Source organism: Grammomys surdaster, unplaced genomic scaffold, assembly GCF_004785775.1.
Source record: "Grammomys surdaster isolate TR1022 unplaced genomic scaffold, NIH_TR_1.0 67, whole genome shotgun sequence".
Taxonomy (NCBI): domain Eukaryota; kingdom Metazoa; phylum Chordata; class Mammalia; order Rodentia; family Muridae; genus Grammomys; species Grammomys surdaster.
In genome coordinates, this window is record NW_021604569.1 from 750,858 (window position 1) to 769,646 (window position 18,789).

General features: G+C 44.8%; 1 protein-coding gene across 3 annotated transcripts in view; it reads left to right on the forward strand.

Moving 5' to 3' along the window:
- Positions 1-18,789, forward strand: part of Sptbn1 (spectrin beta, non-erythrocytic 1) — a 123,756-nt gene that overhangs the window by 12,963 nt on the left and 92,004 nt on the right. The window contains exon 1 of one of the 3 annotated variants that reach the window (XM_028778002.1): positions 11,925-12,412. The exons of 1 other annotated variant lie outside the window; for it this stretch is intronic. In XM_028778002.1, the coding sequence (XP_028633835.1) occupies positions 12,304-12,412 (109 nt within the window). In that variant the 5' untranslated portion in view covers positions 11,925-12,303. Of the gene's footprint in view, positions 1-11,924; positions 12,413-18,789 lie in introns of those variants that run through there. One more of the 3 variants, XM_028777993.1, reaches the window with a different exon arrangement.

Below are 18,789 nucleotides of genomic sequence, written 5' to 3' on the forward strand. Positions count from 1 at the left end.
CACACACACACACACACACACACACACACACACACACACACACACACCACACACTGTTAAATGAATGTACATGTGCCTCAGAATGATGACTACTGAATCAAGTCACAGTTGCTCGGCTTTGGGCTATCAGTCTTAGAGATACTGACTGGAAAGTCAAGGTTTGAGCAGTTGGATGAAGGTTGGCATTGTAGAGCTAAGCTCACAAGGTCCTGCATTAACTGGGACTGTGTGGTAGTCATACCACAGTTCTGCACAGTGTGAGTCAGTAACTCATTTATGAGACCTTTGTTATAAAAATGAGATTTGGCAGGATTCCCAGTCCACTTCTTATTTCTTAAGGTTGGAAAACAGGGTTTGGAGGGATTGGCTGACAGCTTTGAGAGCACGTGAAGGGCATGTGATTCTAGAGCCGCTGTCAGTGTGTTCCCTCTGTCTTTGTTGAAAGTTTTTCATTATTTTAAAAAAAACTAATAACCAAAAGTGCACCTTTCATTACTATTAACTGCACACACACTCCTGGGTAACAGATGTCTGGAACGGTTTAATCTTGTAAAACTGAGGGACAACTAACTAGACAGTCACTTTGTTGTCCCTCCTCCATCCTCCTGTCTGTTCCCAGGACTTGGACTACTGTTTCATGTAAATGGAACATGTTTGGTTTTTATTTAACATCAAAATCCTAGGATATTTTATTACAAAGGTGAACAGACCCTGATCCTTGAGATGGGCTTATTGGTAGGATTTTTGGTATCAAGCAGGGGCAGCTACAAGCAGGGTTGGATCAAACTGGATGAGGGTATCTTTTATCTCTTTCTTAGAGGCTCATCTACATACTTTTGATAAGCTACCAGGGCTTTAGAAATGGGCTATAGGATGGCATAAATTTGGGGCACATATCCACACCGGCAAATTGCTCCTTGCCCAGAAGCAGAAGGGGCTCCAGGGACATAGACTACAGAGTGGCTTGATCATCTCCAGGGGATGTCAGTTTGCCTTGATGGGCCATTTCCTATTGGCAGTGCACCACCACTATGGCTGTCTTCTTGGCTCAGACCTGCACAGACTGTAGTGGACCCGTAGATTGCATAGATGCCAGTATGAGCCTCTTTTTCTAGTTTTGACTGCCTTTTTGCACTTAACACAATACCTTTAAGGTTCATCCATGTGATAGTTTGTGACAGGATTTCATTTTTTAAAGCAGAATAATATTCTAGTGATCTCATTCTCCATTTTGTTATGTATGAGTGTTAATGTTTGTGAGTGCACATGTGGGTATGGGTGTGCATGCACATGGCATGACAGAGATCAACCCTAAGTGTTCGTCTTAGTTGGGGAGTCATAACCATAACAAGAAAGCACGTTGGGGAGGAAAGGGCTTATTCTGCTTACACTTATAGATCACAATCCATCTTTCCATCTTTGGAGAGAGAAAGCACAGTATCTCCAGCAGGGCTGGAACCTGTAGGCAGGAGCTGATGCACAGGCCATGGAGGGGTGCTGCTCACTGGCTTGCTTGCTCAGTGTGCTTTCTTATAGACTCCAGGACCACAGCCCAGGGATGGTACCACCCACAGTGGACTGAGCCCTCCCCCGCTGATCATTGAGAAAATACCTTACAGCTGGATCTCATGGAAGCATTTCCTTAACTGAGGTGCCTTTATCTCTGATGACTCCAGCTGCATCAAATTGACACACAAAACTAGGTAGTCCAGTGTTATTCCTCAGGTGTACAGACCTTTTTTGAGACAAGGTCTCTCACTGGTCTAGAACTTGACAAACTAGGCTGGTAGAGGCCTACTGGGCTCAACTCCTCAGTGCTAGGACGACAAATCCACACCACCATTTCGATTGCTTTTTAATGTTGGCTTGGAGTATGGAACTGAGGTCCCCTGCTTGCAGATTTTCTCTATCTGTTCTTCCATTGATTAATTGGGTCTGTTCCTATCTCTTGACTGCTTTGCTGAATGTTGCAATAAGCAGGATATGTAACTGTCACCCTAGAGCCTCTGCACTGTTTCCTAGACATGGGATTTCTGTCCCATGTGGTGGCTCTGGGTTACAGACATGGGATCTCTGTCCCATGTGGTGGCTCTGGGTTCCAGACATGGGTTCTCTGTCCCATGTGGTGGCTCTGGGTTCCAGACATGGGATCTCTGTCCCATGTGGTGGCTCTGGGTTCCAGGCATGGGATCTCTGTCCCATGTGGTGGCTCTGGGTTCCAGGCATGGGATTTCTGTCCCATGTGGTGGCTCTGGGTTCCAGGCATGAGATTTCTGTCCCATGTGGTGGCTCTGGGTTCCAGACATGGGATTTCTGTCCCATGTGGTGGCTCTGGGTTCCAGACATGGGATTTCTGTCCCATGTGGTGGCTCTGGGTTCCAGACATGGGATTTCTGTCCCATGTGGTGGCTCCGGGTTATAGGCATGGGATTTCTGTACCATGTGGTGGCTCTGGGTTAGGGTTTTGAAGAACCTCATACTGTTTTCATGTGCTGAGATCATTTACCTGTCTCCACTAGTTTAGACAAGTTCCAGATCCCTGCACATCCTTTACTGGAACTTTTATAAGATGGTTTAAATTAGGGCATATAGGGAGGCTGGGGTGTGTACCAGTGCTTTCCTGGCATGCCCAGAGCTGGTCCAAACTGGAAGTGACTGCTCCTGCCAGTAATCTCATCACTTGGAGTTGAGAACAGAAGGATCAGAACTTCTGTGTCATCCTCAACTACACAATGAGCTTTAGGCTAGCCTTTGCTACTAGAGACCTGTCAGTAATAGAAAGGCATCGTTATGGTTGTGGTTTCAAATAATGCTTTTCTGAGTAGATGGCATTTTAAGAGACAATAATTTCCCTCAGGACTGCCTAAGAAGAATGCAGGCAAGGTCAGGTCAGTATAGAAAACTGATCAAAGGGGTCTTTGAACAGTAGGGTCTTTTAGGGGCCTGTGTTCTCAGCTCTGCTCAGGATACGGAGATGGAAACTGATAGTGTGGTAGTCTAGGCCTCAATTCTTTGAGCTAGTTCAAGTTCAGCAGAAAGGGACACAACGACTATCAGCCCTCTGCTACTTTAGCTGGTTGGTTTTCTGCTGGTGATAGATTCTGGAAGGTAGATGGGAGAGAGGATTACGAAGAGCTTTCTAGAATTTCAGGTCCTGGGCCTGCCTTGCCAATGAATTTTTGTGAGAAGTGCCTGCCCCTTCCTCTGTCCTCAACTTCCTATACTTTCTAGACTGTTCTGGGAATGTGATAGCAGGAAGCAGAAGGCCTGCTTTCCATCCCTCGGTATGCCAGTAACGAGTTTTGTACCTTGGTGTGTCTTTGTATCTTGTCTCGTTTCTCTCACCTGTGATGAGATGATGAGCTTAGATTGTGGGCTTTGGAAAGCCGCCTCTGACACCGTAAGAACTCTGTCATCTAAATGTGAGGGCTGAAGCATGGACCAGTGCGTTACCCAAGGCACAATGGGCTGTGTGTTGACCTTGTGGGGCTAGCTCCAGCACAAACCATTGATTGCCTTATCTCCATAGACTTCTCACAGACCCACGTGGTTCTGGGTAATTGCTTACCTACTGGAGTGGAAAATAACATGGAGAGTGCTCTTTAACGTGTCATAATAAGAATATGACTTAAGTGTCCTAAAACAACTTACGATACAGTTCCAAGAACATTGTATCCCAGAGACCAGAGCTTTTTCTTTTCCAGATCTTTTGGTTTTAGGAGCAGTATTGGGCAGGCTAAGGGTCCAGCTCAGGATTACATGCCAGTGTCAAAAGCTGAGAATAGAATTCACATTTTACTTTTCTTGGATCTTATAACTGGTGCACTTCCATTATTTCAACTAAGTAGACAAGACTGGCACACAAGAGGAGATAAGGAATAATATAAGACTGTGATAAGTACCAGAAGGAGGCTGCTGCTTCTAGTGTAGGCTTTCTGAGAAGAAGCCATTATCATAGCTGCTGTAATCTAGGAAGCCTTCCTGGAGGAGGGGGTTGTAGACAGTTCATCTACAGATTATAGTTTTGAGCTCTTCTTGAAGGAAGGATCATTACATTATAGACTTGACAATACCAGACTTGGAGCAGACTTGGAAAGCTCGAGGCAGGGAGTGGTTGCTGAGTAGGCTGGAGGAGGGCAGGCTGTATCTGCTGCTCTGCTGTGTCATCCCGGAATCCTGAGTAGGGAAGGATACCGTGACCATGTACCTGTTTAAGGAAGCCACTTTCTTCCTACTCATTTACTTGAAAACCTGTCCTCTTTCAAACTGGAAATTACCTTGCTTAAAATAGGAGAAAATAAAGAAAAGAGGATTATGTATTTTCTAGAAGCAGTCTCAGAGGTACCTGATAGTATTTAAACCTAGAGCCTGGCTCCCACTGCCTAGGCAGCTGGTGGGCCTTGTGCTCCTGAGTGACTGGGCCGTCTGTGAATTATTTAGAACCTGGACTCAGTGAGTGTCTGCATATCCAGGTCCTGTGGGAGGAGGCTGTGCTATCTCACTGAGGAATCATCAGACGCTCAGGTGCAAGAAGAAATGACTGCATCCTAAAGACACTGCACATGCTCCCATGCCAGGGCTACCTATGTTCCCTGTCCCTGCAACTGGGGCTGTTTTCAAAGAGCAAGAGATAGTGCCTCCTACTTCTAGTTAATAAACAGAAATTCTCATGTTAGTGTGACACATTGACAGAGGTTCGGTCAGAATTGACATTAAAATCACACAGGAACATGGAACAGCTGTATAAGGAAAGCACACATACACTCTCCGCTTAGCTCTTTCCCCGCAGAAAGGACAAATCCGGGGGTAGATCCATTTGAAGTGGTGCTTCCTGTAGCTATCATTCTCTCTGCTGCTGACCCATCACTGCCTGCTGGTGTTTGCATCTCCCACACTCCTCTTCTTGGGAGAGTGTGCCTGCCAGCAGAGGAGAAAGTGCTGCTGTAACACAGTGTGGTGGGATGGGTTAGCTCTGGCTGTTAGGAGACAAGGCAGTCTGAGGCCTGGTTCAGTAAGGTCCCTGTCACACTCCCTACCGTTCCAGATGCCTGTTTAATGTGGTTTCTTCATCTTTTCTCTTTGCTGTCCCTGGAAAAGATAAGCGTGGGCGTGAATACCTGAGGGCAAGGTCAGAACACTTGCTTTTATGAAGAACAGATTTATATCCCGCCTTTCCCGTTTGCTTTCCTTGAGCTATGCTACAATGTGTTCTCCTATCCCACGAATCCCTCCTGAAACTGGAGCCCCATAGCTCTGCACACCAGTGTGCATCAGCCTTTCCCTTCTGTGCGGGAAACCAAAAGGACAACCAAAAATCAGGGCAACAGCAGGCCTGGTCCCTCTTACATTCTTCAGACACTCTTCCATTTACAGAGTACCTGGGGGGGGGGGGAGGGGCCCAGGCCCCAAGCCAACTGGTAATATATTCACTAGCTTAGCAACACCTGTTTGCCAAAGGCAGGGCCTCTTGACTGGGGTGTTCTCTTGCCTATATAAGGAAGGCTTGCCTGTGCAGATGACAGATGACATGGATAAGTTTGGCTAGGGTAGAAGGTTCAAGAACCAGCAGTTCTCACCCAGGACCTTGGCTGATGTCAGATGCTGTGTATTCAGTTCTGAAAGGACCATATGAGCGAGATAGACAGACTGACTGAGAAAATGGGATGAATTAGGTTTGTTCTGCTCTGGTGTTTCAGGGTCTGCTGTATGACTAGATGATTTTGCTTCTGTATGTGTATGAAGTAGGTGGGAGGAATATGAGAGAATGAGAGGAGTTATTCCTCCAAGTTGTAGAGCTAGCAATGGCTACAGGTCATGAAGTATGATATGGCATCCTGGCCCCCACGCAACATGGGCCTTGTGTAACTTGCTTCATAATCTGATGGTGTTACAGTTTTGTAACTCAAAGATTTTGATGAGTGTGTGTTTGAACACACATATTGAGGTCAGAGGACAACTTCAAGGAGTTGATTGTCTCTCCCAAATGTGGGTCCCTGATACTGAATGCAATTCTCCAGGCTTGGAGGCGGGCCCTCACTGTTAGCTGCTGAGCCATCTTGCCTGTCCCTAAAGGAAGATTTTGAGTGTGGATTTTCTAATGGGGGAGTTTGTGACTGCCTGATGGAGTAGGTAGGCCAGGAGGGGCAAGGCATTAAGAACCTGGACGAGGCAGAAAGGTAATGTACAGCAGTCCCAGCGTATAGATGCAGTGGGGGGATTTTAGTAATAATGTTCCTGTTTTTTGAGAAGGAATGCTCCAGGGAATTGTCTGTGATTATTGTCACAAGGATTTGACAGTAATGAGGAATGAAAAGCAGCTGGGAGTAGTGACTCACACCTGGAATCCTAGTACTCAGGAGGCTGAGGCAGGAGGATCACTAAATTCCAGGGCAGCCTGGGCTACAGAGTACAGCTCTGCCTTTATAAAAGAAGGAAGGAAGGAAGGGAGGAAGGAAGGAAGGAGGGAAGGAGAAAGGGAGGGAGGGAGGGAGGGAGGGAGGGAGGGAGGGAGGGAGGGAGGGACTGAAAGGCAAATCTGGAAAGAGTCGTGCAAAGAGTCTGCTCAGCAATTGTTTGTGTGAAACCTCCTCCTGTTCCCTCCCAGCTCTGGGCTTGCTTTTCCAAATCCTGGGGTGAGATGTGTACAAATGCCTGTCACATCTTAGCATTTTCAACATCCTCTCCTGGACGTCTTCAGTCTTGTTAATGTTTGGGTTTTCAGGAAATGAGCATCCAAAGCTTACCCTTTTCATGCTTGCTATAATGTAGAAAAAGCATTCCGCAACCCAAGGCAGCACAACGGCCCTGAGAACAGAGGCTTAAGTTCACCCCCGTGTCTTCCCATTCACAGTCCACATGCTAAGTCCTATAGAATCCTAGAGTGAGCTCACCCCCGTGTCTTCCCATTCACAGTCCACATGCTAAGTCTTCTAGAGTCCTAGAGTGAGCTCACCCCCGTGTCTTCCCATTCACAGTCCACATGCTAAGTCCTCTAGAGTCCTAGAGTGAGCTCACCCCCGTGTCTTCCCATTCACAGTCCACATGCTAAGTCCTCTAGAGTCCTATAGAGTGGAGATCCAGCGAGTATGGAAAGAGGAACAAAACCAAATAAAACTAAACAAACCCGTTCACACCAGAGCTCTCAAGTAGCCAGTTTTGTGTGAACTAGTAAAGAATGTGTCTAGTTCAGACCTAGAGGAGGTTTGCTGTGGAACTGCGTGGATTTTAGGCTTACCTTGATAGAGTCTTCTGGCTTTTCCAAAAACTTAAAAACCATCGCTTAGTAGCTAGACTCTAAGCAGACTGGAGAAACAAAGATCTGGAGAGTATACTGGACTTGGCGAGCTTGGGGATGGGCCCATTGTTTCTGCTACTCACCACCTGTGCAGCCATGGGTCAGGAAAGCACATGCTGTGTATGCAAACCGGAGACAACGTAGGACAACATCACGGGGTTAGTCACTTGAGGAAATTTATGTGGAACTTTTTTTTCAGTTTTTGAGACAAGGTCTCACAATGTCAACTTGGCTGTTTTGGAACTCTGTGTAGACCTGGATGGCCTCAGCCTCTCAGAAATCTGCCTGCCTTTGTTTCCTTAGTGCTGAATTAAAGGCAAGCATCACACCCCAGCCTATACGAACTTACTGTAATCTACATGTATGTTGGGACTTTATGACCATCTTGGCTACTTTTCTAATTGCTATGTAGAGACACCATGACCAAGGAAACAGAGAGAAGAAAGAGTGTTGGAGGTTACAGTTCTAGAGGGTAAATCCATTACCATCATGGGAGGGAGGGAGCATGGCGGCAGGCAGGCAGGCCATCGGAACGTAGCTGGGAGCTCACGTCTGATCCACAAGCACACGGCATAGAGACAGATGTAACTAGAATGCCTTGGGCTTTTGAAGCCCACCCAATGTCACACTCCTTCCAACAAGCCACACCTCATCATCTTTCCCAAACAGTTCTACCAACTGAGGACCAAGCATTCAAATCTGTGAGCCTATAGAGCTGTTGTCATTTAAACCACAATGACCGGTCACATATCATTGTATGTGACTGGAGACTGGTAATTGAGAGTAAAGTTATAACAACTGAAACCCAAGCTTGGGGCACTCATGTCACAGATGAATACTTTTAGGATATACAGAAAATTTTACGACTGCAGATTTCAACTTGTCTGGTTTATGGACAAGAAAGTTAGAAGCCATATTATTATAAAGTTTCTTGATGGCATTTGAATGTTAGGATGAGCCTATGCACCAAATGTTCTGCCCTTCTACCATGCCATTGCTTCATATTGCTTCTGTCTACAGATCACTACAGGAGCCTGGCTGTATCTTTTATCACAGATGCAGCCTGTGTGGGCTTCAGTTGTATTGTTCCTGTAGCTTCCTTGGCAGCCACGTCTGTCTGTATTTCACCCTGGAATCTGGCTGCAGTTAGAAGACAGGCACAACCATTTATCAGAGTTGGCTCCCTACCTGAGTGAGGAATGACAGTTTTTAGATGAGAAAAAAAAATGGGATAAATTAAAATTGCAGTCTGTTACTACAGAAAGCTGGTTAAGCATGCTGAAAACTCTTTCCTTTAACACTCCCATGGATATGCACATTTTCCTGCAATTGGTTAGGGTTTTGGAGATTCCAATTCTGAGGTAACTATAAATAAGACTGTGGGTAAGACTGTGGAGCCTTTTGTTTTATTCAGGTACGACTAAGCTCCCTTAAATTTGCTTCTTCAGAACACCTTCATTTTTCTCCTGACCAAGCATGTGCCTCTTCTTAGCTAAGGCTGATGGCTCAACCTTAAGCTATTCATTCACATGTACCAACTCAGGACTAGCTGAAACGTGAGCACAGACATCAGGCTTGACTGGGCCCTACTCAGAATCTCTTCTCCTGACACATGAAGTGTCTCCATTACCTCTTCTCTGTTTATTTGGGTAACCGGCTTTTGCTGGTTTGGACCCATTGGTCTAATCCGCCCCTGGCATACTGTCTCCTTTAAGTCCCTTTTGTAGCATTTCATGCTGTCTCTCTCCATTCCTCCCTTGTGCGGCTCCTTTCTTTATTGTATTTTCATTCCCTGGTGACTTGTCTCTTCAGTTATGGCTATCTTGGGGCTAAGTTCTAGCACCTCTGGTCATCCACTGTTTTCTTTCCCGAGGCCACACCTTCCCCAGATCCCTGCTTAGCTTCTTGCCCTATTCCTCCCTTCCTGGATGTAACGCCACTAAATCTACACTTGCACCTGTGCTCCAGAGTCAGTCTCCGGCTTTGACTTCTACTTCTTCATTCCTGACCACTATGGCCATGTCACCTGGTGTTGCAGATGACAGAGAGTTGGCCTGTCAGAAGAGGATGCTCATCATTCCTCCTTCATACCCCCCAGCCAGCTCTAAAACAATCATTTTTACTATCCTTAGAATGTCTTGCATTCGATTAGCAACCGAAGTTCTGCAGGTGAACTCTTACATCAGTCATTCCTTTCTAATCCCATTGCCACACCCTAACGGGCCCTTTGACCTAGACAGTTGTCTTGTTGCATTCAGTCTCTCCTATCTGCCAGGTTAATCACTGCTAGAGCCCAGTGCAGACCATGTTCTCTGGCTCAAAACTTTCTAAGCCCCCACTTGATTCTAGCTTGTTTTCATGCTTCTCTCCCAAGCCGACAGTTCTTTGTGCTGCAGCTAGCCAGTCACATTGCCTGTCCTAGTCCTTTGGCAGTTACATGAGGAAGCTTTACCTTCTCTCCAACACACTGGTTGTCTGCGTTTCAGGAACCAGTCCAGATGCCAGCGATTCCTAGGGTTCTTCCCTCTGACCCTTCCTAACTAGATGTGGCCTCCTTGTTCTCTGAACTCTTCATGTTTTCTTAGTATTTGACTATTTGCCTGTAATTTGTCCCATACCCTTTGTCTAAGAACTCTCCAGTTTTCTTTGAATCCTCTAAAACAGCAGTGTGTGCAGTAAATGCAGTTCAAACTGGCTGTACTCTACTTTTTCCCGGCTACTGAGTTAGGTCAGATGGGTCTTCAGAGTTGTCTCCTGTTTTTACTTGGCCCCATACCACCAAATGGATGTTTCTGTGGGTTGCTAAATCCTTCTTCAGCCCCATGCATTCACTCTGTGGTTTTTCAGTCTATGCTTTTAAGGTTTGAGTGTGGCTACACTAGTCCTCATCTTTTTATTCCACTGTATGGAATCTGGCTACTTAGAAAGCTTGTTTAATATATGTCCCCACACTAACAAGAGCTGAAAAGGATGATAACTGAGTGGCTTAAACAAAACAAAACAAAACCATTGTTGGATGGCAGAACACTTTGCAATCTTGGATTCTGAGCTGTAGCTGGACACACAAAGACTCACCCCATCACTGGCTATTTAACAGTGAAGTGGGGTCTGTTAAAAAGATCCCCTTTGAAATAATTTCCCATTATACTTTGTAGTCTTGTTGCGACGGGAGACAGTGTAAGGAGTGGTGAGCTTGGAACAGTATGGGTACTTTCACGTCCAACTTTAGTGGTTTTGTAGTGATAGGTATTATTTCTCAATATTAACAGCCAAGGTTGAGAGTCCAGGGTTTCTTATTAAGACCAGGTAATGAGGACGCTTGCTTGACTGTCTTCAAAGTTAGGTTTTGAGAATCCTAGACTTAAATGTGTCTTCTAAGACCTACCTTTTCACGGTCTTGCTAGCGTCAGTTCCTATTGGCAGAGACAGGAGGGCTTTAGAATATGTTCTACGTCTTGGATGTAAAAATGTCTTTTGGTTGGGCCTGCCTTGGGAGCCAAAAATTGACAGTGTAGGTACACCTTAAGATGCAGCTGTGTGGCAAACAGGAGCTGAGATTGTTGAGGGATGAACAGCTAACAGGCTTTGTTGTCATCTCTGGCCCTGGCCTGGCCCCCTCCTCGGTGCATACTCCTTGCAGAATAGAGCTGGTGATCTGGAACTTGTTATGTACAGACCATGTTAGCCATACGGATTCGTCTTCCTGTCTCCACAGACCTGAGCATTACCGCACTGAAATTACCTTCTGTAGTGATAGCTGCAGGGTTCCAAGCTGGAAGTGCCAAGTTTATTACGGAGCTGCCAGTTGTAGTGAGGGGAAAAAGTAGGAAGAGTTTAGGAGTCAATTATTTCCCACGGATATATTTTTATCACGTTATTTTCTACATAGGATTTCTTTTGGTAGAAGTAGGTGAGAGAAGCAACTAGAGAGGACCAAAACTTGAGAGGCGTCAGTAAACAAATCAAAGTTTCGGAGGTGATTGCTGTTCTCTTCCACAGGAATGTAAAGTTCTCAAGACATCCTGTGGTAGTGTTTACCTGTGTACCTTCCTCCCACAATGCTTTGCACCACGGTACTCTGATAAATCTTACTTTCACGGAGTTACTAACCGGGTGCATCACCCCAGAAATGTAGTAATGGCAGAATGTCTACTGAGAAGGTTCTCCAGAGGGCCTCGTTCTCATTTCTGGGGGCTGTGCCCTGCAGGGTGCCTAGACTGACTTTTGTTTGACTTACGGTGGCGCCGGGTTGGGCTGTGCTTGCGGTTGGCGCCCGCGCAGTGGCTGCCTGTGCCCAGGTGCTCGGCGGCTTGGTCTGCGGGGCTCTCGCTCGCCTCTGAGCCCTGCACCCCTTTTTCGGGTGATAGTAATCGGAGACTTTTCTGTTAGGCGGGGCCTAACAGAACTGAACGTTGTAATTCCAGCAGCTTTGTGAGGCCTGACCGCGCGGGTTGGGGTCTGTAAGGTTGGCCTGCGTGCGCCCTTCCGCGTGGTTCGGCCTGTGTTTCCTTCACAATGCTGTTATGCTAATCAGGTGACATCACCGCGCAGCTCACCGCAGCTCCCGATTAAATTACAAACCGGCAGCGGGCGGGCGGGCGGGAGGGAGGGAGGTGTGCGCTGCTCCGCGAGCAGGAGCGCAGCGTGCTTAGGGTTGGCCATATTTAAAATATTTTCCAGTAGGATCCTGCCTCCTTCCTCCTTTCCCTCCTCCCTCTCGGGTAATTTATTTCTAGCTTCCAGGCAAGGGCCACACAAGGAAGGAAATCCACAGGGGATTAGATGCCGGAGTGGTAACTCCACCAGGCTAAGGTGGACTCTGCAGCCAACTTCCTATCAGATCACCCTGCACCTATTTCCGACCGACCGGAATGCGACTGGCTTGAGGTCCGGCCCTTTCGCCTGGGCGGGAGCCGCGGAAGCTGCCTGGAGTTGGATGGGGGTAGGAGGGGGCTGGAGCAGGATTCCTACGGTGTAGCCTAGCCGGCCTGGGCCTTAGGTCGGGCATTATGGAGTTGCAGAGGACATCCAGCATTTCAGGGCCGCTGTCGCCGGCCTACACCGGGCAGGTGCCTTACAACTACAACCAACTGGAAGGGAGATTCAAACAGCTCCAAGGTAAGTCCGCTGCGAAGGGCCAGGCCTGTTTGCAGGTGTTCCGACAGGATCCTGGTGCTTTTTGAAGCTTTATTTCTGCCATACGGTACACGACCCTAGTGAAGATAGCAGCCACACGGCCCCAGGTTGACAGTGAGCACCTAATTGAGACATTAAAGGAGGCAGTTGCTCACACTACTCTAGGCTCTAGATTAGCCACCATTTGGAATCTCTCCAGTATCTTTTGGTTCTAGGCTCTAGTTGTCAGGCATCCTACTTCTGTTGTACACACGCACAGAAACACACCATTCGGGATTTTAGGAGATTAATGTTAATAGATCCATCAGTATGCTTTCAGTTTCAGCCCGCCTCTCTACCTCCCAGCCCCCAGCCTCTTACCTCTGGGAGCACTTAAAGGTGTAAAGTACACTGCTCCAGACCCAGCCCAATAGAACAATAGCAAAGGGGAGGAGGAAGTGGTCTTTTTGTTCCTGAGTCTTTGGTAAATTAGTGTTAGTTCCTAAGCCTAATTTTAACTTGTTGTATTACAGCTTTCCCATTAATTTGATGGGCTATGTAATTTATAATAAAAGCTACTTATTGTCAATCCAGGGCTGTGGGTGGGATTAGTTGGATCAATTACCGGCATTTTCTAGAGTCTATGCCAGGCTCAAAGACTGAATGCATCCAGTATTTTGCTGCACATGTTTTTCTGGAGAGCAGGTTCCTGGAGTAGTGTGCTGTTTCTGCTTGTAGCCCTGGGCTGTCTCTGACCAGTCAGCAGGCCTTGGTTAGGGACTCAGCCTATCCATGAGTAAAAAATAAAGGTCTGTAGCTGAAAATAGAGCTTGCACTTAGAAGCCTGTAAAATCTGGTAGTAGGTAGGAGTAGCTCTAGTACTGTAAAGAATATCCAAAGACTTGTACGTCTCTTTAACTCCGACCTAAATGAGGATGTACGGAAGGAAGCAGCTTGGTCCTAGTATGCTTTTATTGGAAGGTGGTGATACCTTTCATTCATTGATTTACTTGTCTTGTGAAGTATTTTGACAGCATTGGCTTGTTTTGGAAAGTGAGGCAGAACAGGATGTGATTTTTAAACATTTGCTAGCCTTTGCTGCATTCTTTCAGCAGCTGGCTGCGAGGTGGGTCGTTAGCGCTAGATCACTGAGTCTTCAGTTGCATCTGAATCATTGAAGGTGGAATTTGCTTTCTTGAAAATTTAGGTGACTGAGCTTGTAAGTAGTGAAGTAGAAAATATATCATGGTCTAGGTCTTTGCGGAGCCCTACACTTCTAGAATCAGAACTCAGAATGTCCCCTTTCCCCTTGGCCTGGGCTCTCTAAGGAGAAGCACTTAGAGGATTCAGTCAGAAAACTCATCATTTTCTGTTTCTAGCCTGTCCGTGCTGTGTAGTTTCAGTAAAAACCATTAAACAATAGAAAGTATAAAAAGGATGTGTATGGAATGCACTGTCAGACCCACCCATGACAAAAGGCTGTTATTCTAAAAGGGTTAAATGTGGTTGTAAAGTGTTCACTGTGAAGGGTGGAGCTTATACACAGGAAATGTCTTAACTGTCCTCTCTGGACAAGGAAATGTTTTTTTAAAAAAATCACACAGATGCCCTTGGTACTTTAGTTCTTGTGCTTTTTCTTCAAGAAAATCTCATTAAAAAGTGGTGGGGATTAAGTTGGGTAGTAAATATACCAAATTTTTAGAAGTAAATTTTGTCCCTTGCTTTAGCTCCAGATAATGTTCTTATTTTTAAATATTGTGGTTTTGAGTTGCATAAGTTTACTGTTGGTATTTCTATAACAGAAAACCACCTGTGTTGAGGAACTGAAAAAGGGTGAATTAACTTTCAGATGGGGTGGATCATGTTAGGGTCACTAACTTCCGACAGTGTCCTGGTGATTAGGAAAATGGATTGAGGTTTAAACAGTGGGAGAGTTTTAATAAAAACCTTTCTCAGCTCCTGATCCCCGGTGCAGTGTTCTGATACTTGTAGTTCTTGTAAATGTTATTTTTGATAACATAAATTCTGTGTGCTGATCTAATGTTTTGCATGCTGGGGAGTCTGCCTTTTTACCCCTGGGCATAATCCTCCTTAGTTTTTGTCACCAGTATATGGGATGTTTTGTTGATTTTTTTTTAATGCCCCCTATATGAATTTATATATTTAGTATATATGTCTGGGAAGGGCTTTCACTTCATGGTAGTGTGTTACTATGCTTTTTGCTGGATGCAGTTGATTGGGGTTTGCTTTCCTAGCATCTAAGCCAAGTCTGATATTAAGAGGAACCTGGTCTGTTTAGATAACATACCATGTGGAGATTTATGGGCCAGTGAGCAAGTGGGAGTGGAAATCTTATTGGCTTCAGGAACCGAGAGATACTGGCTTTTGGTTTGTTTGTTTTAATCACTCCTAGGTTCATGGCGTAAGAGAGGTCAGGTTCTTCAATCTCTGAACTCCGACCTTAGCCACCAGTACATATAGCTTTCTTTCATTTTTCCACCTATCAAATTAAATTATTACTTTCTTCAGGTCAACCACTGTCTCATAAAGTTGGAGTCATTCTGTTGTTGCTTTTTTTTCTTTAAGATAAGGAAAGAAAGTTGAAACAACTGTGTTCAACTTCCTGCTTAGAAAACTATAATTACAGAAGTTCACAATACCTTCCCTGTAGCTTCACATCTGCTTGCTTAGTCCTTGTGGGAGAATCCTCTGCCTTGTTAGTCTCCCACTGTGTTCTCTTGTGCTTACTGTATATGAAAAATTATACACTCTTGAGCTTGGAATTCAGGACTTGTGCAAATGGCCCTATGCTGTGGCCTTCCTCTTCCAACTCCTTCACTGCAGTCAAACCTGTAGACAGGTGGTCCCTCATCTCTAGCCTGGCTTCTTCCACTTCCCTTCCTTTCAGCCCAGAGCACTGATTGGTTGTAGCAATGAGATAGCAAAGACAGAATCCAGAGGAAAAGCATCAAAATAGGTTGTTTTTGTTTGTTTTAATCTTCTTTGCACCTTACTCTGTGGTTAGCATCTTACTGGAAAGTGCTTTCTGCAGCTTCTGGCTGAATGAGTTTGCCCTAGAATAGTGAATTTCAGGCCACAGGAGTTCATTTCCATGCTCATCACATGCTGAGTTTGTGTGAATGTGTGTGTGCGTGTTTTCCCTTGGAGGTGAGAAGAAAGCATCATATCCCCTAAAGGTTACAGATTCTTGTCACCCACCCAGTGTGGTAGTTGGGAACGGTACTCAGTCCTCTGAATGAGTAGCAGCACTGTAACCGTTGGGCTGTCTTTCCAGCCTCTTAACTCTAAAAATTAATTTATTTACTTGTTATATATGTACATGATGTGTGTGGAGGTTAGAGGACAGCTCTTTGAAGTTGGATACCTCCTCCAAACTTTCTGTGGGTCCTGAGCATTGAACTAATAAGTTCACTGGTCTTGCTCAATAAGTTCCTTTACCTATTGAACTATCTAACCAGCTCTTAATTCCCTACCTCCTTTTTCTATTACTGAACTACCATTTTTTGAGACAGGGACTCATATAACCCAAGTTTGTCTCAAACTCACTATGTAATCGAGTCTGGCCTTAAATTCCTCGTTCTTTTCAAAATGTTGTGATTATAGGTGCCCACCACCATGCTTGGCTGTTTTAATTTCTTAGCTCTTGGAGAAAGAATAGTGCTGATTTTATACCCACGAATCATAAAGAACATTTTTTTTTTTTTAATCTTTTCAAGACAAGGTTTCTCTGCATAGCCCTGGGTATTCTGTAACTTTCTCTAGCTCAGGCTGGCCTCAAACTCACAGAGATCTTCCTGCCTCTACCTCCTGAGTGCTTGGATTAAAGGCGAGGGCCACTACCACTCTGGCACAGAAAAACATTTACTCTTAAGCTTTTAGTAAACTTTTGATTTGTTGTGTGACTTAAAATATTTGCTTTATCTCATTTCTTTTGCCTTAGAGAAAGAAAATGTCTAAGTCTACATCTTGCTGGGAAGACAGTCTACACTTAAAGTCTTAAAGACAAATGTTAGTATTTCCCATTATAATGTGAGCAGACATGATGACATAATTTTTAATTTATTTTGTGTATGGATGTTTTACCTGCATGTGTGTGTGCACAGCATATTATGCCTTGTGTCCTCAGACATCAGAAGAGGGCATCAGATCCCCCGGGACTGTGAACTTGGAAATGGTTGTGAGCCATGTGGATTCAGGTAGGAACTGAACCTGGGTCCTCTATAAGAGCAGCAAGTGCTCTTGACCTCTGACCCAACTTTCTAGACCAACATATTTATTTTAATCTTCCATGTATGAGTATTTTTCCTGCTTGTGTGTAAGTGCATGTGGCCCACGTGTATGGAATGCCTGTGGAAGCCAGAGAGACAGTGGAATAAAAAGCCACTGGAACAAAAAGTTACAGTTATTACGAGCCATGTGGGTGCTGGGACCCAAACCCTGATCCTCTACTAAAGCTATAAGGTACTCCAGCAGCAGATGGCTTTCTCTTCCTCCCCTTCTTCCTCTTCCTCTATTTTTGGTAGGAAGGTCAGGAGGAGTAGGATATATGTGAGAACATTTGAGGGATTTTATGAATTGTGCTATATTGTTTTGTTTTTGTTATGTTCCTCAGACAACTTTGTGGGGCAAGTCATCAAATCAAATAAAACCTTTCACCAGTTTCATCTCATGATTAAATCCTAATAACTTTGTGACCCAACCCTGTTTTTAAATGATGTCCTAATTATAATTATTTTCATAGCACTTAACCTTAATGTATATCATCTGGCTTAATAGATTTTTCTTAAAAGTACTCAGCATGAGAGCTAGTATTTAGTAAATTCCAAATAAATGTGCATTTCCTTAGTACCAGTGCTCCTGTGAGGTGGTCACTTGTTTTTTATAAAGACACATGTAATTATCTTTAGATCAGTCATATTAACTGATCTAAATTCAGGCTTTTCGAAACCCAAACTCGACAACCTTCCTGTAGTACCTACCGTCAATGGCACAGTGTGGGCAATTAGCGTGTGCAGAGAGCTGTTCAGATTTCAATTTAGGCGGCCAAAGGAGCACCAGACCGCTTCAGTCCTTAAGTACAATGTTTAAGAAGACTACTAACAGGTCTCCTACAGGTCAATTATGTAGACAAGCAAGGCAGTAGGTATCTTCAGAGGAAAAGTTCAGCAAGGAGAGGAGGCTTCTGCTTTATGGGAAGCTGAGGAAGGGCTGGACTGCTGCCTCTGACACATCTTAGCCTAGGAAGGTCCATGTGTTGCTGTGGCTTTCTAAAGAGCCCTGCCTTCTTCTGAAAGTCAGGTCCTGGGGAGGAAACTGTTGTGTAGAATTTTAGTTTTTCATCATTCTCAGCCTCTCCTTGGTTTCTTTGATTGGGAATTGCTTCATGAGCCAGGAATTATTTAGAAGTTTAGTTCAGATGTGTCTTTCCCAGGGAGATGAAAAGTCAAAACCGCCATTTGGTTTCCCTCCCCTAAAATGTAGACTGATAGCAAGCATTCTGCTGTGCTTTTCACACATTACTCTTGGTTGTAGCTTTAGTATTTACTTGTTTGTTTTTCTTTTATTGCCTCCATCTGGGAGCCTAAAGATCAGGCTAGGTCTGGTCATACCTGCCCGTCTCACACAGAGAAGCCACTGACTATTTGTTAAGAGCATGGGCTATGTTTTTTGAAGAGGTTTTCAAATTGAAACTGTCAAGATGAAGATTCTATATCAATAGTACCAACACATCTTGAGAACGTGCTAGAGACAGAAACTCTTTTCTTAGGTTATGTGAATCTGGAACTGTGGTGTATCCTAACAATAAGTATTTTTAACTAGCTTGCCAGGTTGTCTCTACATTCTTCAAGTTGCTTCCATGAAGAGACAGGCATAAAAATCTGATTTCTTACTGAGAAGTGAAAACTTGGAGGAATATGTATTTAGAATAAAGTTATATAATAAGGAAAAAGACATTTAGCTAGAAGGAGTTGGCTCTATCCTGCTGTAACTAGACAAGCCACATAACAATTGTGAGCCTGTGCCATATGGAGTCAGTTACCCCATTCTTCCATTGGGTTAAGGGGAAAACTAGGATGTATAAGCCCAGAGAATGGTTCAGCTCTGCACTTTACCTCCATATGCCTGATAAATAACCTATTAGGTTTAACCTCAAGAACAAAAATTTGTGCCACCTGGAAATGTGGCGGGTGGAGCCTGACCACACCCTGCACTAATCTGTCTGAAAATCTGGCCTTCGCTCCCTTACAAAGTATCTTCCAGGGTTTACTTTATCAGGGTGGTGTTGGACAGCAAATGCCACACTCTTTCAAGTTTCCTCTAAAGAAAGCTTAAATGTACACACAGACTGTAGGAATCCC